Source organism: Pseudorasbora parva, chromosome 13 (assembly GCF_024679245.1).
Source record: "Pseudorasbora parva isolate DD20220531a chromosome 13, ASM2467924v1, whole genome shotgun sequence".
NCBI lineage: Eukaryota > Metazoa > Chordata > Actinopteri > Cypriniformes > Gobionidae > Pseudorasbora > Pseudorasbora parva.
In genome coordinates, this window is record NC_090184.1 from 35,824,450 (window position 1) to 35,846,221 (window position 21,772).

The 21,772-nt window shown below is 37.4% G+C and overlaps 2 protein-coding genes across 2 annotated transcripts in view; one reads left to right on the forward strand and one right to left on the reverse strand.

The window, feature by feature from the left end:
* The window catches only part of acbd6 (acyl-CoA binding domain containing 6), a 43,109-nt gene extending 25,372 nt beyond the window's left edge, over positions 1-17,737 (reverse strand). Inside the window, exons 1-5 of the mRNA XM_067412733.1 lie at positions 17,294-17,737; positions 15,939-16,003; positions 15,568-15,664; positions 13,215-13,297; positions 7,923-8,028 (exon numbers count right to left, since the gene is read on the reverse strand). Coding sequence (XP_067268834.1) covers positions 7,923-8,028; positions 13,215-13,297; positions 15,568-15,664; positions 15,939-16,003; positions 17,294-17,569 — 627 coding nt within the window. The 5' untranslated portion in view covers positions 17,570-17,737. The remainder of the gene's footprint in view (positions 1-7,922; positions 8,029-13,214; positions 13,298-15,567; positions 15,665-15,938; positions 16,004-17,293) is intronic.
* A 2,310-nt stretch (positions 17,738-20,047) lies between these two features.
* Positions 20,048-21,772, forward strand: part of xpr1a (xenotropic and polytropic retrovirus receptor 1a) — a 73,822-nt gene continuing 72,097 nt past the window's right edge. Inside the window, exon 1 of the mRNA XM_067414163.1 lies at positions 20,048-20,459. Coding sequence (XP_067270264.1) covers positions 20,391-20,459 — 69 coding nt within the window. The 5' untranslated portion in view covers positions 20,048-20,390. The remainder of the gene's footprint in view (positions 20,460-21,772) is intronic.

Consider the following 21,772-nt stretch of genomic DNA (forward strand, 5'->3'; position numbering starts at 1 on the left):
AAACACAAAAATCATTTATTAAAATAAAAATAAATAAATAAATAAACTCATGGTGGATGCAAATGCAATCTCCATGAAGACAGTTTCAATTTTACGGTTCGGTTTTGCTTCAGGTAATGCACAATCTGTCTTTTAGTCAATCTATGAAGTTCGATCCCATAATTCAATCCCTTACCCTGATTTAGAAACAATTATTTAATAAACTCTCTTTCTGGCTTTGATACAGAGCATAAAAATGAGCACTGGCCAAGAGGCGTGTAGAATATTCAATAACAGCCCGTATTTGCAAAGGACCTCTGTAACCCAAAACCATAGACATGTCTACAGACCGCACAACCTACGGGTCGACTCCTTCAGATGGATGAATCCCTCTTCACCCCAACACATTCATTTATTCCCTTTTGTTATGCGGACCTCTATAAAGTTAACTTCACAATAGATTTCTCTCCTCCAGAAAAAATAAATTATGCACAACAATTTATAACTCAGAGCCTTTAGACCCAACTATTTAACGACGTGCTGACAGGATGAGTTCTTCTCTGGCCACCGTGCAAGCGAGAGAGAAGGGCATTGTGGGAGGGAAAGATCCTGGGCGCTCCAGAAACAAATTGCAGTGGGATGGGAGACTCTTTAGCAGTGATTGATGTGGTTCTGGGGACAAAAAGAGAGTAGACCCTTGATCACCAGTGCCGCCCCCCAGGCCTGAAGCCGCTTGTGCCTATCAAGGCTGCAGAGTTCATTTTTCAGTGAAGGCCAATTAGATAAAGCCAACTCCTTAAGTCGTATTCCATGGCTGAAATTATATTGATCTCCACTGCTGCATGTTAAAATTGATATTTATGAGGGAGTCTGAAGCCTTACACCACAAGGATTTCTTTCTTTTTTTGGAGAGGAGGGTGTCCCCTGAACAGTTTGTCAAATTTTCATCAGAGGCATAGCCAAACATTTTTCTTCTACTCTCATCCCAAGGCAAAAAATTATTTGGATCCACCACGCTTGACAAAAAAAAGTACCGTAGGTACCATTATAATACCATAGATTTTAGACATGATATTATTTGAAGCACAATGTATATGAATATGGTAATTATTCAGTACCATAGCATATATCAGAGTACCAAAAAAATAATGTTTTTGCCAGGAAAAAATAAAAGTTGCAGTTCCACTAATGCCAACATAATTTTCGAGTCTATTCAAAAGAACGTTGTTGGTCGATAGTATTGAATGCAGAGCTAAGTTTGAGTAAAACTAATAGAGAGATACAACCACGATCGGATGATAAGAGTAAATCATTTGTACCTCTGATGAGAGCAGTCTCAATACTATGTTATGGTCTAAATCCTGACTGGAAATCCTCACAGAGGCCATTTCTTTCTAAAAAGGAGCGTAGTTGTGAAGAGACTGCCTTTTTAAGTATTTTCGACAGAAAGGGTAGATTTGAGAATGGCCTGTAATTGACTAATTCTGTAGGATCAAGTTGCGTTTTAAGTAATTTAATAATAGCCAACTTAAAGGGATACTTCACCGCTTTTTCAGATTAAACTATATTATTCCCTTAACTAAAATGACTTGATACATACCTCTCTCGTCTCAGTGCATGCACTTAATCGCTCTGACGTGTGGTGACGAACTGATAGCATTTAGCTTAGTCCACTAAGCCCAGTTCATTCACTATGGTACCAAACAGAGATCAAGTTAGAAGCGACCAAACACCTCCACGTTTTCCCTTAAATACAGTTGAACTATCAAGTATGGTGACATAAAATAAAACGTGGCGCTTTTCTAAGCGGATTAAAAAGGAGAACTATAATGTATAGCAGAATAGCACTTCTGAGAGTACTACTTCGACTCGGCGCAGTAAAAAGTCCCGGCTGAAACATCCTCCCTCACATCTCCCCCTCCCTATCTCATTTCTGTCAATGGGAGGGAGAGATGTGAGGGAGGATGTTTCAACCGGGACTTTTAACTGCGCCAAGTAGAAGTGCTATTTCACCATACAATATAGTTCTCCTTTTTAATCCGCTTAGAAAAGCGCCACGTTTTATTTTATGTCGTCATACTTGATCGTTCAACTATTTGTTTAACTGTATTTAAAGGGTTAGTTCACCCCAAAATTAAATTTCTTTCATTAATGACTCACCCTAATGTCGTTCCACACTCGTAAGACCTCCGTTCATCCTCGAAACACAGTTTAAGATATTTTAGATTTAGTCCGAGGGCTTTCTGTCCTTTGAATGTAAGTGTATGCACACTATACTGTCCATGTCCAGAAAGGTAATTAAAACATCATCAAAGTAGTCCATATGTGACATCAGTTAGTTAATTAGAATCTTTTGAAGCGTCGACAATACATTTTGGTCCAAAAATAACAAAAACTACAACTTTATTCAGCATTGTCTTCTCTTCCGTGTTTGTTTTCAAACCTCAAATAAAGATTCAAACAGCCATGAATCAGTCAATCGATCAATGATTCGGATCGCCAGAGTCACGTGATTTCAGCAGTTTGGCAGTGACACGCGATCTGAATCATTGATTGATTCACTGATTCATGACCTTTTGAATCTTTATTAGAGGTTTGAAAACAAGAGAAGACAATGCTGAATATTTATTTTTTATTTTTGGACCAAAATGTATTTCCGATGCTTAAAGAGATTCTAATTAGGGGGGGGGGGGGGGGGGGGGGGGGGAATCCTGTTTCATGCTGAGCTGTTTACACTGTTAAAGCCTTGGATTCCCATCCTAAACATAGACAAAGTTTCAAAAACTAATGTTGGACGTTTAATGGAGTATTTCTGTGTCAAAAACACTCCTTCCGGTTTCTCACAAGTTTTAGAGAGTTTTTTTCGAGTATGGGTCGGCTTGACGTCGACAGAGCGGAAGGTCCTTGTATGGGCCGTACGGGCTCTTCTCCCAGAAGGGTGTGCGCGTGTGTGACTGAGGCGAAAGAGCAAATGCACGCCCATAAACACTGCTCTCAAGGTGCAGATTCACTCGTCCGTCGCGCCGCGCTCCACTTTATTCCTGTGGGTGACATCAAACGACTTTAATGCGCCCGCACAGTATTCCGGGAAGGCAGCGTTGCATTTGAACCGATTTGAACGCAGAAATGAAGAGAAGCGTCACATCACGCTTCAGTCGTGTCGCAATAGTGGATCTCCACGGTCTCTGCTCTCACAGGACTTTACCAAATCAACAAGAAGTGTGTTTTTGACGGAGCGGTCCCAGCGATAAAGGTTCACGGTCCTGCTTTGGAAGCAGGCGGTGAGTAAAACTGCTTCAAATGTCTATGTTTTTGGCCATCAAACATGGTAAGTAAACATCAGTAAACAACACGATCGTGTCAGTTTGAGGTCAGTAAAAAATTATTTACGGACATTAATACTTTTCTTGAGCAGACAGCATTAAATTAAACAAAAATGACAGTAAATACATTTATAATGTTACATAAGACTAAAATATGCTGTTCTTTCTATTCATCAGAGTCCTAAAAAACTAAATTCCACAACAATATTAAGAAGTGCTTTTTAATATTGATAATAATAAGTGTTTCTTAAGCACCAAATCAGTGTATTGATTTCTGAAGGATCATGTGACACTGAAGAATGGAGTAATGATGCTGACATTTCAGCTTCGCATCTCATAAATAAAATTGTAGTTATTTTAAATTGAAATATTTCTTACAGACCTATATTGGCATTATGAACTTTGTTACTGAAACAATTTCCTTGGACAGGATTCACTCAGTAATTAAGAAATTCTGATAAGATGTGAATAGAGAAAGTAAAAAAATCATCCTTGCACATGATGGAAAAACCTAGAACTACAACTACCAACTTAAGCAGAAGAGCTCTAGAAACAGTAAAGATCTAAAAATCCCACTGATTACACCTTCCTATCCTGTGTGAGAGCTCTGGATTAAGTGTGACAGGCATGGACTCTACTGCGGGGCGGTGCAATGAACAGGGCTCAGTGCAGATGAATAGAAAACCTCTTGCTTTACAATGTCCTTGCCAGAGAGGGTGGAGAACTGCCGGCTCAATTGCCTGTAATTGATGGGGCCGCTCCAGCACAAACAGAGAGAGAAAAGGAAAGCAAGAAATTCTTGGGACATTTTCACAAATGAGTCCAGCCCTCTTTTGTTCAGGCAGAGGGGCTCGTGCCTGTTGGAGGCGTGTGTAGACACACAGGGTCATTTAAGACATCACCATTACAATAAGAAAGAAAAACCCTGAAACACCATGCAAGTCATAACAAAGCAGCAGAAAAAAAACATTTAAAATCACACTGATGATTTGGAAAAGCTTTTCACTGTGTTATATTTTCAGATATAAATGCATCTGTTAGAATGCTGTTGTTTTCGGGTAACATTATCTGATTCAGTAATAAATTATTTTACAAAAACATGTGGTGGAAGGGTGATTATATGAGATGGTAATATCATGTACTTTGAAATATAATGTGGTTCAAAATATCATGGATTTACCATTTGTACAGTGGGGGCCAAAAGTCTGAGACCACTAGTGAGAATACATTTTTAATACATATTATATAATGTATTATCAGAACAATGATGTCTGTGGAAAGAAATATAATCAATTTCACACATAAAACACATCTCACCTTTTCAACAAATGAGTTTAAGATAGTCAATGTCTTTAATATAATGAATGCATATATCGTGTTTCCAGCAACTTTTTGAATCTGTGTAATGAAGAATAAGGCAGTTTTGAAAGCAAAAGGACGTTCAACCAGCATTAGTGAGGTATACCTTACCTAAGAAATTGTCTGGGGAATATACACCTAAAGGATTATTAGGAACACCTGTTCAATTTCTCGTTAATGCAATTATCTAATTAACCAATCACATGGCAGTTGCTTCAATGCATGTCAAGACAATCTCCTGAACTCCAAACTAAATGTCAGAATGGGAAAGAAAGGTGATTTAAGCAATTTTAAGCATTGTATGGTTGTTGGTGCTAGACGGGCCGTTCTGTGTATTTCACAATCTGCTCAGTTACTAGGATTTTCACACACAACCATTTCTAGGCTTTACAAAGAATGGTGTGAAAAGGGAAAAACATCCAGCATGCGGCAGTCCTGTGGGTGAAAATGCCTTGTTGATGCTAGAGGTCAGAGGAGAATGGGCCGACTGATTCAAGCTGATAGAAGAGCAACTTTGACTGAAATAACCACTCGTTACAACTGAGGTATGCAGCAAAGCATTTGTGAAGCCACAACACGCACAACCTTGAGGCGGATGGGCTACAACCGCAGAAGACCCCACCGGGTACCACTCATCTCCACTACAAATAGGAAAAAGAGGCTACAATTTGCACGAGCTCAGCCAAAATTGGACAGTTGAAGACTGGAAAAATGTTGCCTGGTCTGGTGCGTCTCGATTTCTTTTGAGACATTCAGATGGTAGAGTCAGAATTTGGCGTAAACAGAATGAGAGCATGGATCCATCATGTCTTGTTACCACTGTGCAGGCTGGTGGTGGTGGTGTAATGGTGTGGGGGATGTTTTCTTGGCACACTTTAGGCCCCTTAGTGCCAATTGGGCATTGTTAAAATGCCACGGCCTACCTGAGCATAGTTTCTGACCATGTCCATCCCTTTATGACCATGTACCCATCCTCTGATGGCTACTTCCAGCAGGATAATGCACCATGTCACAAAGTTTGAATCATTTCAATTTGGTTTCTTGAAATAGAGTTCACTGTACTAAAATGGCCCCCACAGTCACCAGATCTCAACCCAATAGAGCATCTTTGGGATGTGGGGGAACAGCAGCTTCGTGCCCTTGATGTGCATCCCACAAATCTCCATCAACTGCAAGATGCTATCCTATGACTATGGGCCAACATTTCTAAAGAATGCTTTCAGCACCTTGTTGTATCAATGCCACATAGAATTACGGCAGTTCTGAAGGTGAAAGGGGGTCAAACACAGTATTAGTATGGTGTTCCTAATAATCCTTTAGGTGTGTATGTGTGTATATATTATATATATATATATATATATATATATATATATATGCAAATATTTCTTAATTATATGCATGTATGTGTGTGTATTCAAATATACATAATAATTATACACAGTACACACACATATATTATATAAACACAAACTTTTATTTTGATGGGATTAATCGATTTGACAGCACTATATATATTATAATAATTGATAAATGAAACCAAACATTTGGACCCCACTGTACATTCGATCTAAGCCTGCCTTTATAAATAATGTTGTCGTTGTTGTTATTGTTATTATTATAAATTAAGGCCCACAGATGTCTAAACAATATAAAAAACTTTTAAAACGAAGCCGTTTTTCAGATTATAGAATCATGTGGAACTACAGAACAATCAGTTAGTGTGTTTCGCAGATTGAAAAACACACAGACAAACCGAAACAATCACGTCCACCTTTAGTGTGATTGTGTCCACGGTTGTGCAGTCCATTCATCCATTTCTCCAGCAGTGAAATGTAAACCATGTGGTACTTCCCCTCTGCTCACCATTCACTATCATTCCACCTGAATAACTCCAAGTTTCCCAGTTTATTCTGATCTATTGTCATCATCACTGAGATTATTTCCCCACTACCCTGCACTCAATTGCACGTGTACATTAAGGGTAATGTATTTGACCTCTGCAGAGACAGGCCAACCTGAACGAGGTCAAATGGCAGCAATGAAGCTCGTCTCAGCCCAAATTAAACCACTGGCAACAGCCACCGCTGAAAACATCAAATGGCATTATGTTCAGGGCAGATAGCGTACCATGTACGTCATATCTTAATGCTGCAGTGAGTTGGAAAATTTCAAGCTTTAGGTTTGGAAGCAAGGCCTTGTTTCACACAGGTGTGACCTTGAACATGTGGCGCAGAATTTAAAGAAGTTCACAAAAATTAATCAAGTCCATCACCTAGCAAATCATCTCCATACACACCACCATTTCCAATTCCAACGCAAAAAGTTGGATATATATAAGTATATTATATATAAGTATATAAAACATGAAACTAGAATAATATTGTGTGCATGTATAAGTAATTCATTGCATTAGAAAAAGAAATGGAGGGAAGCCCGATTCAAACACAGACCTGCATACTACAGCTTAATGTGTCTGATCTAATGTGAATAATAAAATAATAATAAAATAATACTTTAAAATATTCCACCAGTTTCACATCCCCATGTAAATCAGTGTAGTTTGTCCTGAAAGTCTAAACACCAGATTTAAATTCACTAGTGCCCTCTATAGGTTCATCTGTTGAACTGCACTAGCGAGACGAACAATGGTGAATTGACAAAGACTGCCATCTGGCCGACCTGATGGTGAGCCAACTGGTTCCCCACTTTCAGAATTGGAGTGCTAAAAGAAATGAAACAGGCCAGTTGGTCACGGTGATATATGAATAAAAATGGGATGAGAGGATGGATGTTGCATCCAGTGACCTTTGGAGTTTTAGCCGTGTGGGAAAAGCAGAGGACTGATCTCTTTACATGGATAGAGAGAGAAAAATAAAAGCTCCGCTCCGATTCACAAGGCCTCTACACACTGAACAAGGAAAATCCTTTTATGTTCACTTACTTGTGTAAATAAATAAATATTATATAAAATAGGAAGATGTTTAATGTTTTTGAAAGAAGTCTTATGTTCACTAAGGCTGCATTTATTTAATCAAAAATATAGTAAAACAGTAATATTGACATATTACAATTTAAAATAACTATTTTTTATTTTAATACATTTTAAAAGTACATTTATTTCTGTGATGGCAAAGCTGAATTTTCAGAATCGCTACAACAGTCTTTAATGTCACATGATCCTTCAGAAGTCATTCTAATATGCTGTTACATGTATCATTTTTAGAGAAGTATCAATTTATATAAATATAAGAAAAGGCCAACCTCTTCGTCCCTTGTGTTCACGTCCACTTTCTTGGAACTGATGGCCTTGCTGACGTGTTCGATATTGTTCTCTCGACAGTAGTCGAAAATATTTTTGTCCTCTTCCCTGTACACAACAAAAGAGAAAATACACTGAAAGAGTGTCAAGCACCAGACCTTTTATGGAATGCCATAGAAAACAATTAAAGAACATCTGAAATGACATTAAATCATAGTAAGGAAATCAGAAACCAATAGTCCATTCTTAATGTTGGATAAACAGGATCAAGGTTGTTGCTAGAAAATATGGGCCCTGTAAGTGTGTATTGCTGAGTGATGACCCGTGATAGAAGATAATGCCAGTCTAAACTGATGCGCACGGGTGCAGCATGCAGCAAAAAAAATCATGATACTGCCAGGCATCTCATGGTCACATGCCCATCCACCTCTGTGGCGGATTCTCAGGAGTCTGGTGTTCACCACAGCAGTTTTAATTATTTTCCTCTCTAATCACCTTGTGGCATTTGGGCCGAACCAGGCTGGGCAGAGCAAGAGATCGAGAGAGGGAGAAAGGGGTTATATAGGGGATGTGGTACAGTTGGTTGGAGAAATCTCATTAAGAGATTTACCCCTGCCCCTCTTGCCCATGCAGGATGGCAGATTAATTGCATTTGGAGCCCTATTGTGTGGCCACCCCTCATTCATTACAGGGGCAGGGCAGATGAGACCCTCTCTCAGGCACGGAGGTCCTGTCCTCTGCTACAGGAGATAGACAGACTGGCCAACTTTAAATTAACTGATTTCTGAATAAGTGCAGTCAGAATATCTCAGTTATATAGAATCAACCGGTTGACACAAAATATAAATATGAAATATATACAGTGAGGAAAATAAGTATTTGAACACCCTGCTATTTTGCAAGTCCTCCCACTTAGAAATCATGAAGGGGTCTGAAATTGTCATCGTAGAAGCATGTCCAATGTGAGAGACATAATCTAAAAAAATAATAATCCAGAAATCACAACATATGATTTTTTTAACTATTTATTTGTATAATACAGCTGCAAATAAGTATTTGAACACCTGAGAAAATCAATGTTAATATTTGGTACAGTAGTCTTTGTTTGCAATTAAAGAGGTCAAATGTTTCCTGTAGTTTTTCACCAGGTTTGCACACACCGCAGGAGAGATTTTGGCCCACTCCTCCGTACAGATCTTCTCTAGATCAGTCAGGTTTCTGGCCTGTTGCTGAGAAACACGGAGTTTGAGCTCCCTCCAGATTCTCTATTGGGTTTAGGTCCGGAGACTGGCTAGGCCACGCCAGAACCTTGATATGCTTCTTACAGAGCCACTCCTTGGTTATCCTGGCTGTGTGCTTCAGGTCATCTTCAGGTCATTGTCATGTTGGAAGACCCAGCCCCGACCCATCTTCAATGCTATAACTGAGGGAAGGAGGTTGTTCCCCAAAAACTTGCAATACATGGCCCCTTACATGGCATCCTCTCCTTAATACAGTGCAGTCGTCCTGTACCATGTGCAGAAAAACACCCCCAAAGCATGATGCTACCACCCCCACGCTTCACAGTAGGGATGGTGTTCTCGGGATGGTACTCATCATTCTTCTTCCTTCAAACACGTTTAGTGGAATTATGACCAAAAAGTTCTATTTTGGTCTCCTCTGACGACATGACTTTCTCCCATGACTCCTCAGGATCATCCAAATGGTCATTGGCAAACTTAAGACGGGCCTGGACATGTGCTGGTTTAAGCAGGGGAACCTTCCGTGCCATGCATGATTTTAAACCATGACGTCTTATTGTTTTACCAACAGTAACCTTGGAAACGGTGGTCCTAGCTCTTTTCAGGTCATTGATCAGCTCCTCCTGTGTAGTTCTGGGCTGATTTCTCACCTTTCTTAGGATCATTGAGACCCCACGAGGTGAGATCTTGCATGGAGCCCCAGTCCGAGGTAGACTGATAGTCATGTTTAGCAGAGGTGGGGGACTCGAGTCACATGACTTGACTCGAGTCAGACTCTTCAGTCAGGCACTTTTTAGGACTTGAGACTTGCTTGAAAATTATTTAAAAAAGACTCGACTTGACTTTGACTAGGTAATCAGTTACTAATGGATCACACCGCACGCCTCGTACTCGCGCTCAGTGTTGCCGGATTGGGCGGTTCCAGGTCGCTGTAGCCATCATTTTCAGCAATGAGTTCAAAATAATAATCAACCAGTTTTGCTGAAGACACCTGTGAGTGTTTCGACAGCATAGCGTTTTGTGTGTGTGTGTGTGTGTGTGTGTGTGTGTGTGTGTGTGATAAAAGAATATCCGCGGAAGTGCTACTATACTATCCCAGTTCACAGATTGTTTGTTTCTATATTGTTTCTGTATAAAAATGTTGACACAATTTAAAGTATTTACTCTGGCTATTTTCAATTATTTTGCTTAGTTTTTTATGTTTCTTTTTGTAAACTGTTGACATTTTACAAGCAAAATGTGACGGTTGGTCAGTGTTTTGTTTGTGATTAGACGGCTGGGTTAAAGTCACCACCATTTCTGTGTGTGTTCTTCAATGGAGCTGATTTTTGACAAATTATGTAACAAAAAGTAATTGCTATACTCTCCTATTGACTGAAATTATATAAATAAAAATGCTGAAATCCAGCTAACACTGCACACATATAAAACATGATTTAAACGAGCAATATTAGCTAAATTTTGTCTATTTTTTTTCACACAATCTGAGTTCATTAACTTTATTAATTAAAATATTAATCATCACCTGGTCACGCTGTACAGGGCTAGGAGGAGATTTAACATTCAAATAATACAAAGAGAATTTATCTCACCAATACATTGGCCTAATTTCAATTACATTTACATTTTAGGTTATGTAGTTTTAAAGTTATTTATTTTGAATTTTTAGATTTTTATTGTATTAACAGCTCAGCTGTATGTGGACCTTTTTGGGTAGAAATGCACATTGATGGTATAAATGATAAATATAAATGGTAAATAAAGACAAACTACAATGTCACAATGGATAAGATGGTTGTAAACGTGTCCTACATTTGATTATTTTTAATTAAATTAAACATTTAAAATAAATTAAAGTTAAATATATAATTTGTATTCATTTAAAAAAAAACTATATTAGAATGGTTAAAAGTGTTGTACATTTATCCTATATTTTGTCCTTATAAAAACTGTTAAGTTAAAAATGCAAAATGTATACAAATTAAAAACAAAAAATACTGTTGGAATGTGTAAAGGTGTTGTAAATGTATCCTACATGTCATCATTTTCAAAGCTACAGTTAAAAATGCTTAATGTATAGCTATCAAGTCAGAATGAGAAACATAGCTGTAAATTTATCCTAAATGAAGCTAGTTTGTAACACATGAATTTGACATCAGATTGTCACAATTATGACAACCACAATCATATTATTTTGTTTTATTGTATTCATGAATTTCAACAAGCCCAAATAAAAAAATGGTATTTAAAATTAGCTACATGTATGCAATATAATAGGTTGTCTAACATTTCAAATAATTCTCAGAACAAATTCAACAACAAATCTGCTTTAAAATAAAATAAATAAAGAGTAATGGCATACCAACATCCACCATATTCATGGAAAATGGCTTATGCCCATGTATGCGTGCACTAAACCTGGCCTTATCTCACTCATAGTAAATACAGATGAATATGTGAGTGTTTGTGGTCTTACCGTGGTCCGTGACCCAGTGTGTCTGTGCCATGTGGGCATCATCCGTCTCCCAGGGCAACTAATCAATAAAACTGCTCATTCGTCAGACTGATGCTGGCCTGTGCTCCAAAAGCCCGAGTACACACACGCACGCAAGCCCACGCTTACAACTGATTAATGGCCCACTGATAAACGACATGGCATCAGCGATGCCGCTGAGCATGCTGGGAAGGTCACTGGCTACTCTGTCATTCCGCAACGCTTGATCAACGTATTCTGACTAGAGAGAGACCAAAAAAAGACCTATGTCTGAGTTTTCACACACAGACCTCAATGCTATTATTATACAGGTGAACCTTTTTTTTTAAAACACAGATATTAAAATATAATAAACAACTCTTAGGTTTACTGAACGAATCCTTCTTGCACACCAAACAATGTTAAAAGGAGTCATTTCATAGAATTCTGTTATTTACTCACCAAACAGTTATGGCTCCCATTGAGTTCCATTGCATTTTTGTCCATCCAATGGAAGTCATAGGGAACCAAAACTGTTTAGTTGCCAACATTCTTTAAAATATAATCTTTCATGTTCCACGGAAGAAAGTCCTACAGGTTACGACGTTAGTCTGTGTAAATGATGACAGAATTTTCATTTTTGGGTGACTATCACTTCAATATCATCAATCAGCGATACATACACATACACACTGCCCTCCAAAATAGCCTGATATTCTGAAACTGACACCTCTGCTCCCATCAATCAGATCAGATCAATCAGATTCATCTCTCTCCAAGGCGTCCTCACAGAACAACTCATCTATCATGCATTCTTCAGTGAATAAAGCTTCCTCATTCACGACTTCTGCAGAAGCACAGGATTGGGCAACTTTGGCAGATCAGTTTATCGGCTGCTGTTTCTCAAGTGAGTTTGAGCAACAACAAAAAAAATGATGGTCCTGGAGTTACAGGTCATCTGGTTTTGCAATCGGGCAACGCAGAATCCATTAAGACTCTCTAATCAAATGCTAACGAGAGGTTTGAATATGCAGGAGGGCTTTCAATCACAGAGCTTGGAAATTGGAACGCAGCGAAGCAGTCTGCATGGCGGTCTGATTGGGTCACGCCCGAAATGGGACGCTCAGCGAGCGACAAATGGGAGGAGAAGAGGGGGAACGGGATGTTAATTGCCTCTTTGCTTTTCTGTCCCCAATGAACGACTCACACTCTCCCGGGACACGTCAACTTGGGGAATGGACCACTGTTGCACTGATACTCCTATATATTTCTTTCATCCATCCCTGCCTGGATCCATTTTACATTCCTATCATCGATATAATCATAAAAAAAGTAATTAAACCCTACTGCTTCCTGAGGCCTCTTCACCCCCTATGCTTGCATACTAATACTGTTAATTTAAGAGGTAAAACCATGTGAATTCAGCCTTTAATTTGTCTCTTAAAGGGAAGAAGCACCGGGGCGTCTGGTATCCGTGAGTTCCATGAACAGGAAAATGAATCATGCATCACTGATGCAGGAGTGATCACTGGATCAAACGAAAAATAAAAATAAAATCATCATATTCATAAGCAAGTTACCGTATTTTTTCCTCCTGGTATAGAGAGCTAACCGCTGGCCCGCCGAATCCAGTTCGCTTTTCCCCTTCTCTTCGCTCCGACAACTGAAAAAAGAAACAGGAAGCTGTCACAATGGCCACAAGTGAAACCTAGAAGGTTTTAAACATCTGAAAAGCCACAAAACTGAAGTGAAATCCATCGCCTGCTGAGCAAACGGGACATGAAACTATATAAAAAGAAAGAAACACCATAGCAGCCCACAGGAGTAAGTCTTAGTTTGGTTTACAACAGAAAGGTACTATACACACATCCATCGAGCTCAATTATGACAGAAACCTCTGCAGTACATAGCACATGTTGCTAGACTTGACAGGTTTTGTATTTTTGACATTGTTATATTCACTTTTCTTCCTTTTCCAGACAGCACAGCACAAGAGAGCGAGCACAAAGGACTTTGGATATCCAACCTCTGGTGGACCAACTGCTGAGGAAAAGATTAAAATTGCTTTGTGCAGCCAGCCAGCTCTATTATACAGCAATTTTAATTCAATGACTTTAAAATTTTACAGTTCGGAGCAGAAAAGTGCTGCATCTGCACTTCGGCTTGAATAGTAGGCTTGTATTAAAATACCGTCAATTCGTGCACTCTTTTTTATCCCTTCTCCACAGCAGGTGCACGTAACAACAGAAGTGTACAGGAGGTCAGCAGCAAGCTATTGTCTCTCCTCCCTCGCCCAGGCTCTCTCTGTCTATCTTGTAATGGAGCTGCCTGCCCTCTTTTTAACACACTAACACGATCAGTTTATTCTGAAAGGTGGGGAATTTGTTTATGTGCTTTTGTGCTGGTCTAGATGGCAGTCAGATTGCGTTACTTGCAGTAGCATCAATGAAGGGGGGTGTATCTGCTCTGAAGTGGATCATGGGTAAAAAGCAGAAAGATATACAAACTGATAGAATGATAGATCGTATAGTGGACTTCATACAGTGGACTACCAGTAAAATGTATACAAATTTTGGACCAAAATGATTCAGACAATTTTGCCTGACCATGTTTAGCTTAAAGGGATGGGTACATGCGATTTTACTTTTTTAACTTTTGTCAGTGTGTAATGTTGCTGCTTGAACATAAAGACTCTCTGCAAAGTTACAGCGCTAAAAGTTCAATGCAAACGGAGATATTGTCTTTTAAAGTTATGACAGTTTATTGTTTATAAAAACGGCCGGTTTGGACTATAACAAGCTTCTTCCCAGGTTGGTGACATCATAAACCCTTGCTATTAATATAAACACTGCCCTTAGATGTGACTTCTGCCTGTAATGGTAAGGGGCGTGGTGTTTCCGGACAACCTGTGCTTGGCACTTCAACCAATAAAAATACATGAAATTACATTTGGCCATCTAACCAATCTAAGACCATTGCGTTTTTTCAGAGGGATGAGCTTCCTAGAAGCAGGAAGCAAACGAGCCATTCAAAGGACAGTTCAAAGCAGTGTGGAATAACGATAAAATATAAGAAAAATACGGTGTAAAAAAGAAAGAAAAAGTATTTAGACATTTTATACTGCGCCCAATAAACACAACGAAGCCTGGAAAAAAAACACGGAACCACCCCTTTAAGTGTTTTTTCTTGAATTGCTAATGCGACCTTTTACACCACAGACACATACTGAACAAAATGAAGCATTGCTTGGTCATTGGTTGACCTAAGATGGTATCATCTAATTGTGTCCTTAAATTTAACAGCTGACAGCTGATTGGTTAATTGTAATCCATTACATACCTTTTTATCTGACATTATCAAGATTATTTTTTTCTGACACAGTTTAACTCTGAGTTCTTGTCATATTTTACTACCATTTTCTAAACTATAGCGAATAAACTGTGATAATGTGAGAAAATGCTGAAGGTGATTGAATATATTTTGGTTTGACTGTAGGGATAGATCAACTATCTGTTTGAGAAGGATGCACAACCACAACAACTGCACAATCAGAGACTGCCCTCTTATGGACATGTTATTCACTAATGCAGCACAGAGCCCATAGTTTAACCAAAGGGCAGATCTACTTACAAGAAACATAGTTAATTTGCATGAAAAAAATAAAATAATTATAATATAAAATACTTATTAATGTTATGCTTTATTTGAGAGCAACAAATCCATCTCCAAGATGAAAAGCGGCAATCTTTCTAAAAAAAACCAAAAAAACAATACTATACAAATCTGTTGTCCTTAACTTATCTGGGTGAACTGGGACTTTTGAATATAAATGCATATACATCAAGCTATTTTATTGCAAAATACCAAAGGAAAACCTTGTTTTCCATCCCCATATGCAATTGTCCCCAAAGTAGGTTTAATACAGTTATTTACCTTCTGACTGCCTTCTGGATCCAGGGCATTTACACAGGACACGTACTCCTGCATGGCCTCCTCCGTACTCATGTCCCCCAGCTGTTTCCATGCTGACCTGTAAACAGGAAGCAATCTTGTTAGACTTTAAAGACTTTATTCACAAAAAGCGCATATTAATGGACAAAAAGTGGATTTATATTTATTCATTTAGCAAAATTACAAGCAATTTGCCATAACAGCCAACAATATTCATCGTACTAAATAATCAGGTGACTGAAGTTCTGATGACAAAGTTCTGTTCAAATGTCACTGTCAACTAATAAATGAGCCCAAATCAAAAACCTAAATCAGATTTAGCATGAAATGCATGACTTGTTAAAGGGTCTTACCATTTTCTCTGACCCTCGAAATCGAAGAAACCAGGTTTTTGTGTATTGCACTTTCCAACTTTGACCTGTCAAATGTAAAAAAAGTTTATTAATATATTTACTTTATATTTACTGATTTATACTTCACAACCAACTGGCAGCATCTGTTAGAGGTTACAAAACTTAGCATGGAAACCATCTTTTACACCAAAACACCATAACAACAGTTATTTTTACTACATAAAACTAGGGTAACTTTGTATTAGCCATCCATTCATTGGCCAAAACAAAAACGATATATACAAAGACACCACATCTCACATTATCACAGTTTATTCGCTATAGTTTAGAAATATGACATAATAAAATATGACAAGAACTAAGAGTTAAACTGTTAGAACAAATTCATCTTGATAATGTCAGATAACTTTGATAGAAAGGTATGTAATGGATTACAATCAACCGTCAGGCTCAGCTGTTACATTTAAGGACACAATTAGATGACACCATCTTAGGTCAACCAATGACCAAGCAATGCTTCATTTTGTTCAGCCTGTTTCTGTTGTGTAAAAGGTCGTATTTGCAAATAAAACAAAAAACACGTAAGCTAAACATGGTCAGGTTAAAGTGTCTGAAGAATTTTGGTTCCAAACTTTTATCAGTTTTACTGGTAGTCCACTTTACAAAGTATTGTTGGGTATTATATGTCACAGTTTACTTTATTTTGGTATCCTCACTTACATAAGTTTTTATTTTCATTTTAAATTAAGAAAATAATTGCAATGCTTTGTATTATGTCAGGGAGATTTAATTTAAATTAATATTGGCATAAAAATGGTTTGACACTGGACGTTTGCAAATTTATGGACTAAAGATACGACATTGGTTTCTAACTTCAATAGCATTTGAGAAGAATGACTTACAGTCGTAAAAGTAAAGTGTCTATCTAGGGATCAGCAATGATGCACAAACCTTTTGATTTTTACATGCATATGCAAATAAACTGTCAAATACTGTGTAAATATTGCTATTTTTCACTACAATTCAAAGCATTTGAAGAGAATGACTTACAGTCATAAAACTAACCGTAAAGTTTTCATCTAGGTGTCAGGATGATACACACACCTTTTAAATGTTTGATATTTATTTAAATAAACTGTCAAATCCTGTGTAAATATTGCTATGTATTAACCTCTATGGGATCATACATATCATATACAATAATTGAAAGCTCAATAGCATTTAAAGAGAATTACTTACAGTCATAAAACCAAATGTAAAGTGTTCATCTAGGTGTCAGCTATGATGCACAACTTGTACATTTGTGATCATCAATTGTTGATGATTTGAAGTCAAGTAACTTAGGCTGTGTTTACCTGTTTGAACCTGGCGTACAGATACAGCAGCTGCTCTCTACTGGCCGTCTGCACGAGATCTCTGACCCGGTCCGCCGCCGCTTCAAACTCACTCTCTAGATCTGCTCCCTCTAATCGAAGCGCTGTGTCCGCAGCACCACAATCAAGCTTTCCCAATCCGAAATCTGAGTCCGAATCGGATCCTCCCCCGAGAGGCTCTCCGGTGTCAGGCCGGGCTGGATCAGTACCGGAGCCTGTCGCTGAGTCTGGAGAGGAGGACGGAGATCGGGACGCCATTGAAGATAATAAAGGTGATTTATAGGGGTAATCCACAGTATTTGTGCTTTAATTATTATTAATTACTAATAACACCAGCGCTGACAGTTAACTACTACAGTACGTTATCCGTGATCCGCATCAGTCGGACTTGTTTTGAGAATTGGTCCGTGAGTTGTACGACACAATAATAGGCACGAGTGTGTCCTGCGACCGGTTTTTAGGTCCTACTGTTTTACAGTAGCGTAGACGAGTGAAATGAAACCAAAATCAATATTGCAAACATTATCATACTTTGTAGACATATCATCTATTACTATAGATCTGGCTGAAGTGTAGTATATAATAATAATATTAAATAATGAAGTGTTGCCAATTTCACTTAGGACTTTGACAGAATTTCAACTCAAACACAGAAGGACAACATGTAATTTACACTAGATATGTTTAACAAACTTTGTGTTAGAGGTCCTAAATTTTTCCTAATATATAGGCTATATATTTTTTTAATTCGTTAGGATTTATGCGCATATTTTTGCAATGCAAACATTGTCCACTGGATGGCACACAAATCACATTTTCCCGCGCGAATCTCGCTCGCTCCCACTCAGGGCAATGCCCCTTGCTTATTTCCCACTAAATTGTCAGATTTCAATTCACTATTTATTAAAAGTGTAATTGTTTTTATACATTTCTGGTTGGAGAACAGTAGTAGTCCAAAACTGTTGCTCAAGCTAAATTTGGTGTTCTAACACGACAGAAAGGCATAAATCAGCTAAAGCTCAAGCCTTGAGTCAGAAAGCAATATATCAGGGAAATGTAAGTAAATACATTCAACATAAACAAGAGTGAAGGGCTCAGATGGCCTGCTGGGTGTCAAAATCATTAATGTTGTTTTAACCCAGATTAATATCCATCTTGTGAGATATATATACTGATGTTTGTTGTAGTTACTTTTGAATGTGTGTATGCTCTCTTGTATGCTAAATATAGAGATTAGTAAGCCAGCTACAATTAAACTTGTTATAAAATGTCTATTTTTCTAGGAAATAGGCTAAACCACCACCACCACAAATCAAGTTGGGAAGGATAGGCTAAATTATAGAATATTGGCATAGGTTAATTATATCAATATATCATAATTATGTAATAAGCATGTGCGTAATTATGTTAATATTAACATACATTCATATATTATAGCAAATAAAAGCTTGTCAATTCCGGATTGGTCAGTAACATTTGTTGGGTGGGACTTAGCAATTTCAGTTAGCAAATACGTAAACAAACAAACAAACAACTATTGGTATTATGGTTTGGAAGTGTAGCCTACTGTTGTTTGTTTCATTTTGATCTAAAGACCTACAGTATGTCTTGACAGGACACATTGACCTACACTTGACGACTCTTGACTTATTTTTCAGGTCATTTGTTTAGAGCATAAGAAACAAATGTTTTTTTTTCTTTTCTTTTCTTTTTGTGAAAAATAATATTTTTATTCATATGGTATGCTATGTCCTCATATGTGGACACCGGACTGAAACGACAGGTAGGCCTATAGGCAAAAACAATATTTTTTTTATTTTTCACCAATTCAATTTTCAGGTTTCAGGATTTTTCGATATTTTCAAAAAACTAAAAAAACAAACTTTGTTTAAAGATGATTCTCAACTGTGTTATTAAAGATATAACGAAATTAATTGAAATACTGTTTTACTGGGTAAAATGGCCATACATGGGTTTTCCCATTCAGTGCAACGTATCTGTTGTCTCTAATTAGCATATTAATGTGTTATTGGAGCAACATGTAATATATAATATGTAATGGTTGGCAATATTTTCATTATAATATCTAATATTTCATAGGAACATTGATATGTAATTTTTTTCCCTATTCATTTGTTGTGTCTCCTTAAATGCCTGATAAATATAATTTAAGTCCCAGTGACCTCTATTGAGGACATGTATGAAATCAATGCCAATGTCATATTTTGATTAGAAACCCCATAACATTTTCATGAGATGCTGATTTATAAAAAACAATTAGAAAATTAGTCAGATTTAAAGGAAAATTACTAAATGTTATATTTCCATAAGAGTGCTAAATTTGATCAGCAGTCATTTATAAAGACCAAGGAGAAGTTGTTGTCCTGGTGAAACTTAAAAACAAATGGTATCTCTGAGAAGCCCTGAATGTGATCTTAACAGGACATCCAAAACTGTGACATGTAGCCTATGCTGTCAGAGAAATTCACTAAAATGTAATGTAGCTAATCGTACGAGGACAGTGCCATCCAGGAGGGTAATTGTTTTTACAGCGTAAATATTAAAGAGCATTTAGACTACGTCAATAACAAATAGTTACACTTTTTTGAATAATGTGTTTTTATTTCTAAAATATGAAGCCAAACAGCATAAGATTAATCACAAACAAACAACTAGCCTGTTTCTAAACGCGCCTCACGGTGCGCTGTGACGCACATACGTCTTTCACTCAGCGCGCGCTGATGGCGGACAACAGCTACTTCACAAACGCCCAGAGAGTCTGGAGAGAGAAAGTCACTCCCAGAGACGGCCGCACCGGGGCTGTTGAGCTGTCATTTAGGCACCTGTTTTGGGGAGTCGGACGAGGTTGCTTTTAGTCCCCTTATGTTGCGGGTTTTACTTTGAACGGGGTAATATGTGGGACCTGGGTATAGTGGATAGACCGGACTTGATTTAGACAGAACGCAACGCATGCGGCTCTGTAACTTAGTGACAGAAATAACAAAAGCCCCAAAGAAGCCGCCGCTGCCCGACTCGAGGATATTATTATAGCCCGGCTGTGGATATCTGCTCCGCCAGCATGAAGTTTGCGGAGCACCTGTCCGCCCATATTACTCCAGAATGGAGGAAACAATATATTCAATACGAGGTGAGAGATTTATTTATGATTTTTACATGGTGCGAGTAATCCGTAGTTGCGTCCTAGAGATTGTGAAGCAACTCCGAGATTCCAGTAGCCTGTTCAGATTTGCGGAACAAAACTTCAGCGAATTGTTTGATTTGAATAGTTTAAGTGTAAATATTACGTGGAAAGTATGACATATGGGTTACAGGCTTAAGTTAAATGACCATAAAAAGAAAAGAAAAAAATAATTGTGTCAGACAAATGTGCAGCAATGTGGAGCCTATCTAGAAAATAGCCTAATGAATTGCTTTAAAAAATGTTTTTGAATCACACTAGGATACTAAATCATAATTTGACATGTTGTCTCTAAATTTTTTTTAAATATATATAAATGGGGATTTTACTTTTGTGTGTGTGTGTGTGTGTGTGTGTGTGTGTGTGTGTGTGTGTGTGTGTGTGTTTGTATATTTTTGTGTTTTTTTATTAGTATTATTATTTAAAAAAAAATCAGTTTGTGATTTGATTCTGGTTTCATGACACTAGAAGTCTGGCTACACTTTTGGCACAAAGAAGAATTGCTTAAATTATTAATGATATCATAGATGATGATGATAATAATAATAATAATAATAATAATAATAATAATAATAATAATAATAATAATAATAGGCTAATAATAATATACTATCCATACAATAAATTCAGTTTCAATATAACAGAATTGTAAAGTTATATATTAATATATTAAGTAAATCACCTAAATTCTTCCCTTTTTGGAATTAAGCCAGAAAGGTCATTTTATGTAATTAGTTTGCTCCACTTTATGTCTGCATCAATTAATTGTGTATAATTAAGTGTCAGAGATCAAATTATTTCTGCAAAGAAATCTTTCTTTCTTTCTTTCTTTCTTCTTGATTTTTCTTGATAATATAATATATAGCATTAAAAATAGCAAGAAATATATGCATAATTTCCACTATGTAAAGTAGGTTTAATAATGCACTCATTTTGCTTCATTAACAAAAGGTTTAATTACACAGCTGCATTCAATGGTTTCCAAGGTTTCAATCCACCATTAGTTTTATGAATTATGAACAAAGGAAAGCGCTCCAAGAGATTCATGGTATATCCATCGCTAAATATAACATGCCCCACTATCAAGACTCTGCTTCAGGAGAATGTAATTCTGCTTAAAATATATATTTTGATGTATTGTTTATTCTCAATTTTAAGGAAAAAAAAAAGTATTATTATTAGTGACTGTCATGTATAATTATTTTTGATCTTATGCTGTTTTTGTGACTTGTCTGGACAGTGGATGGAAAAAAAAATGTTGA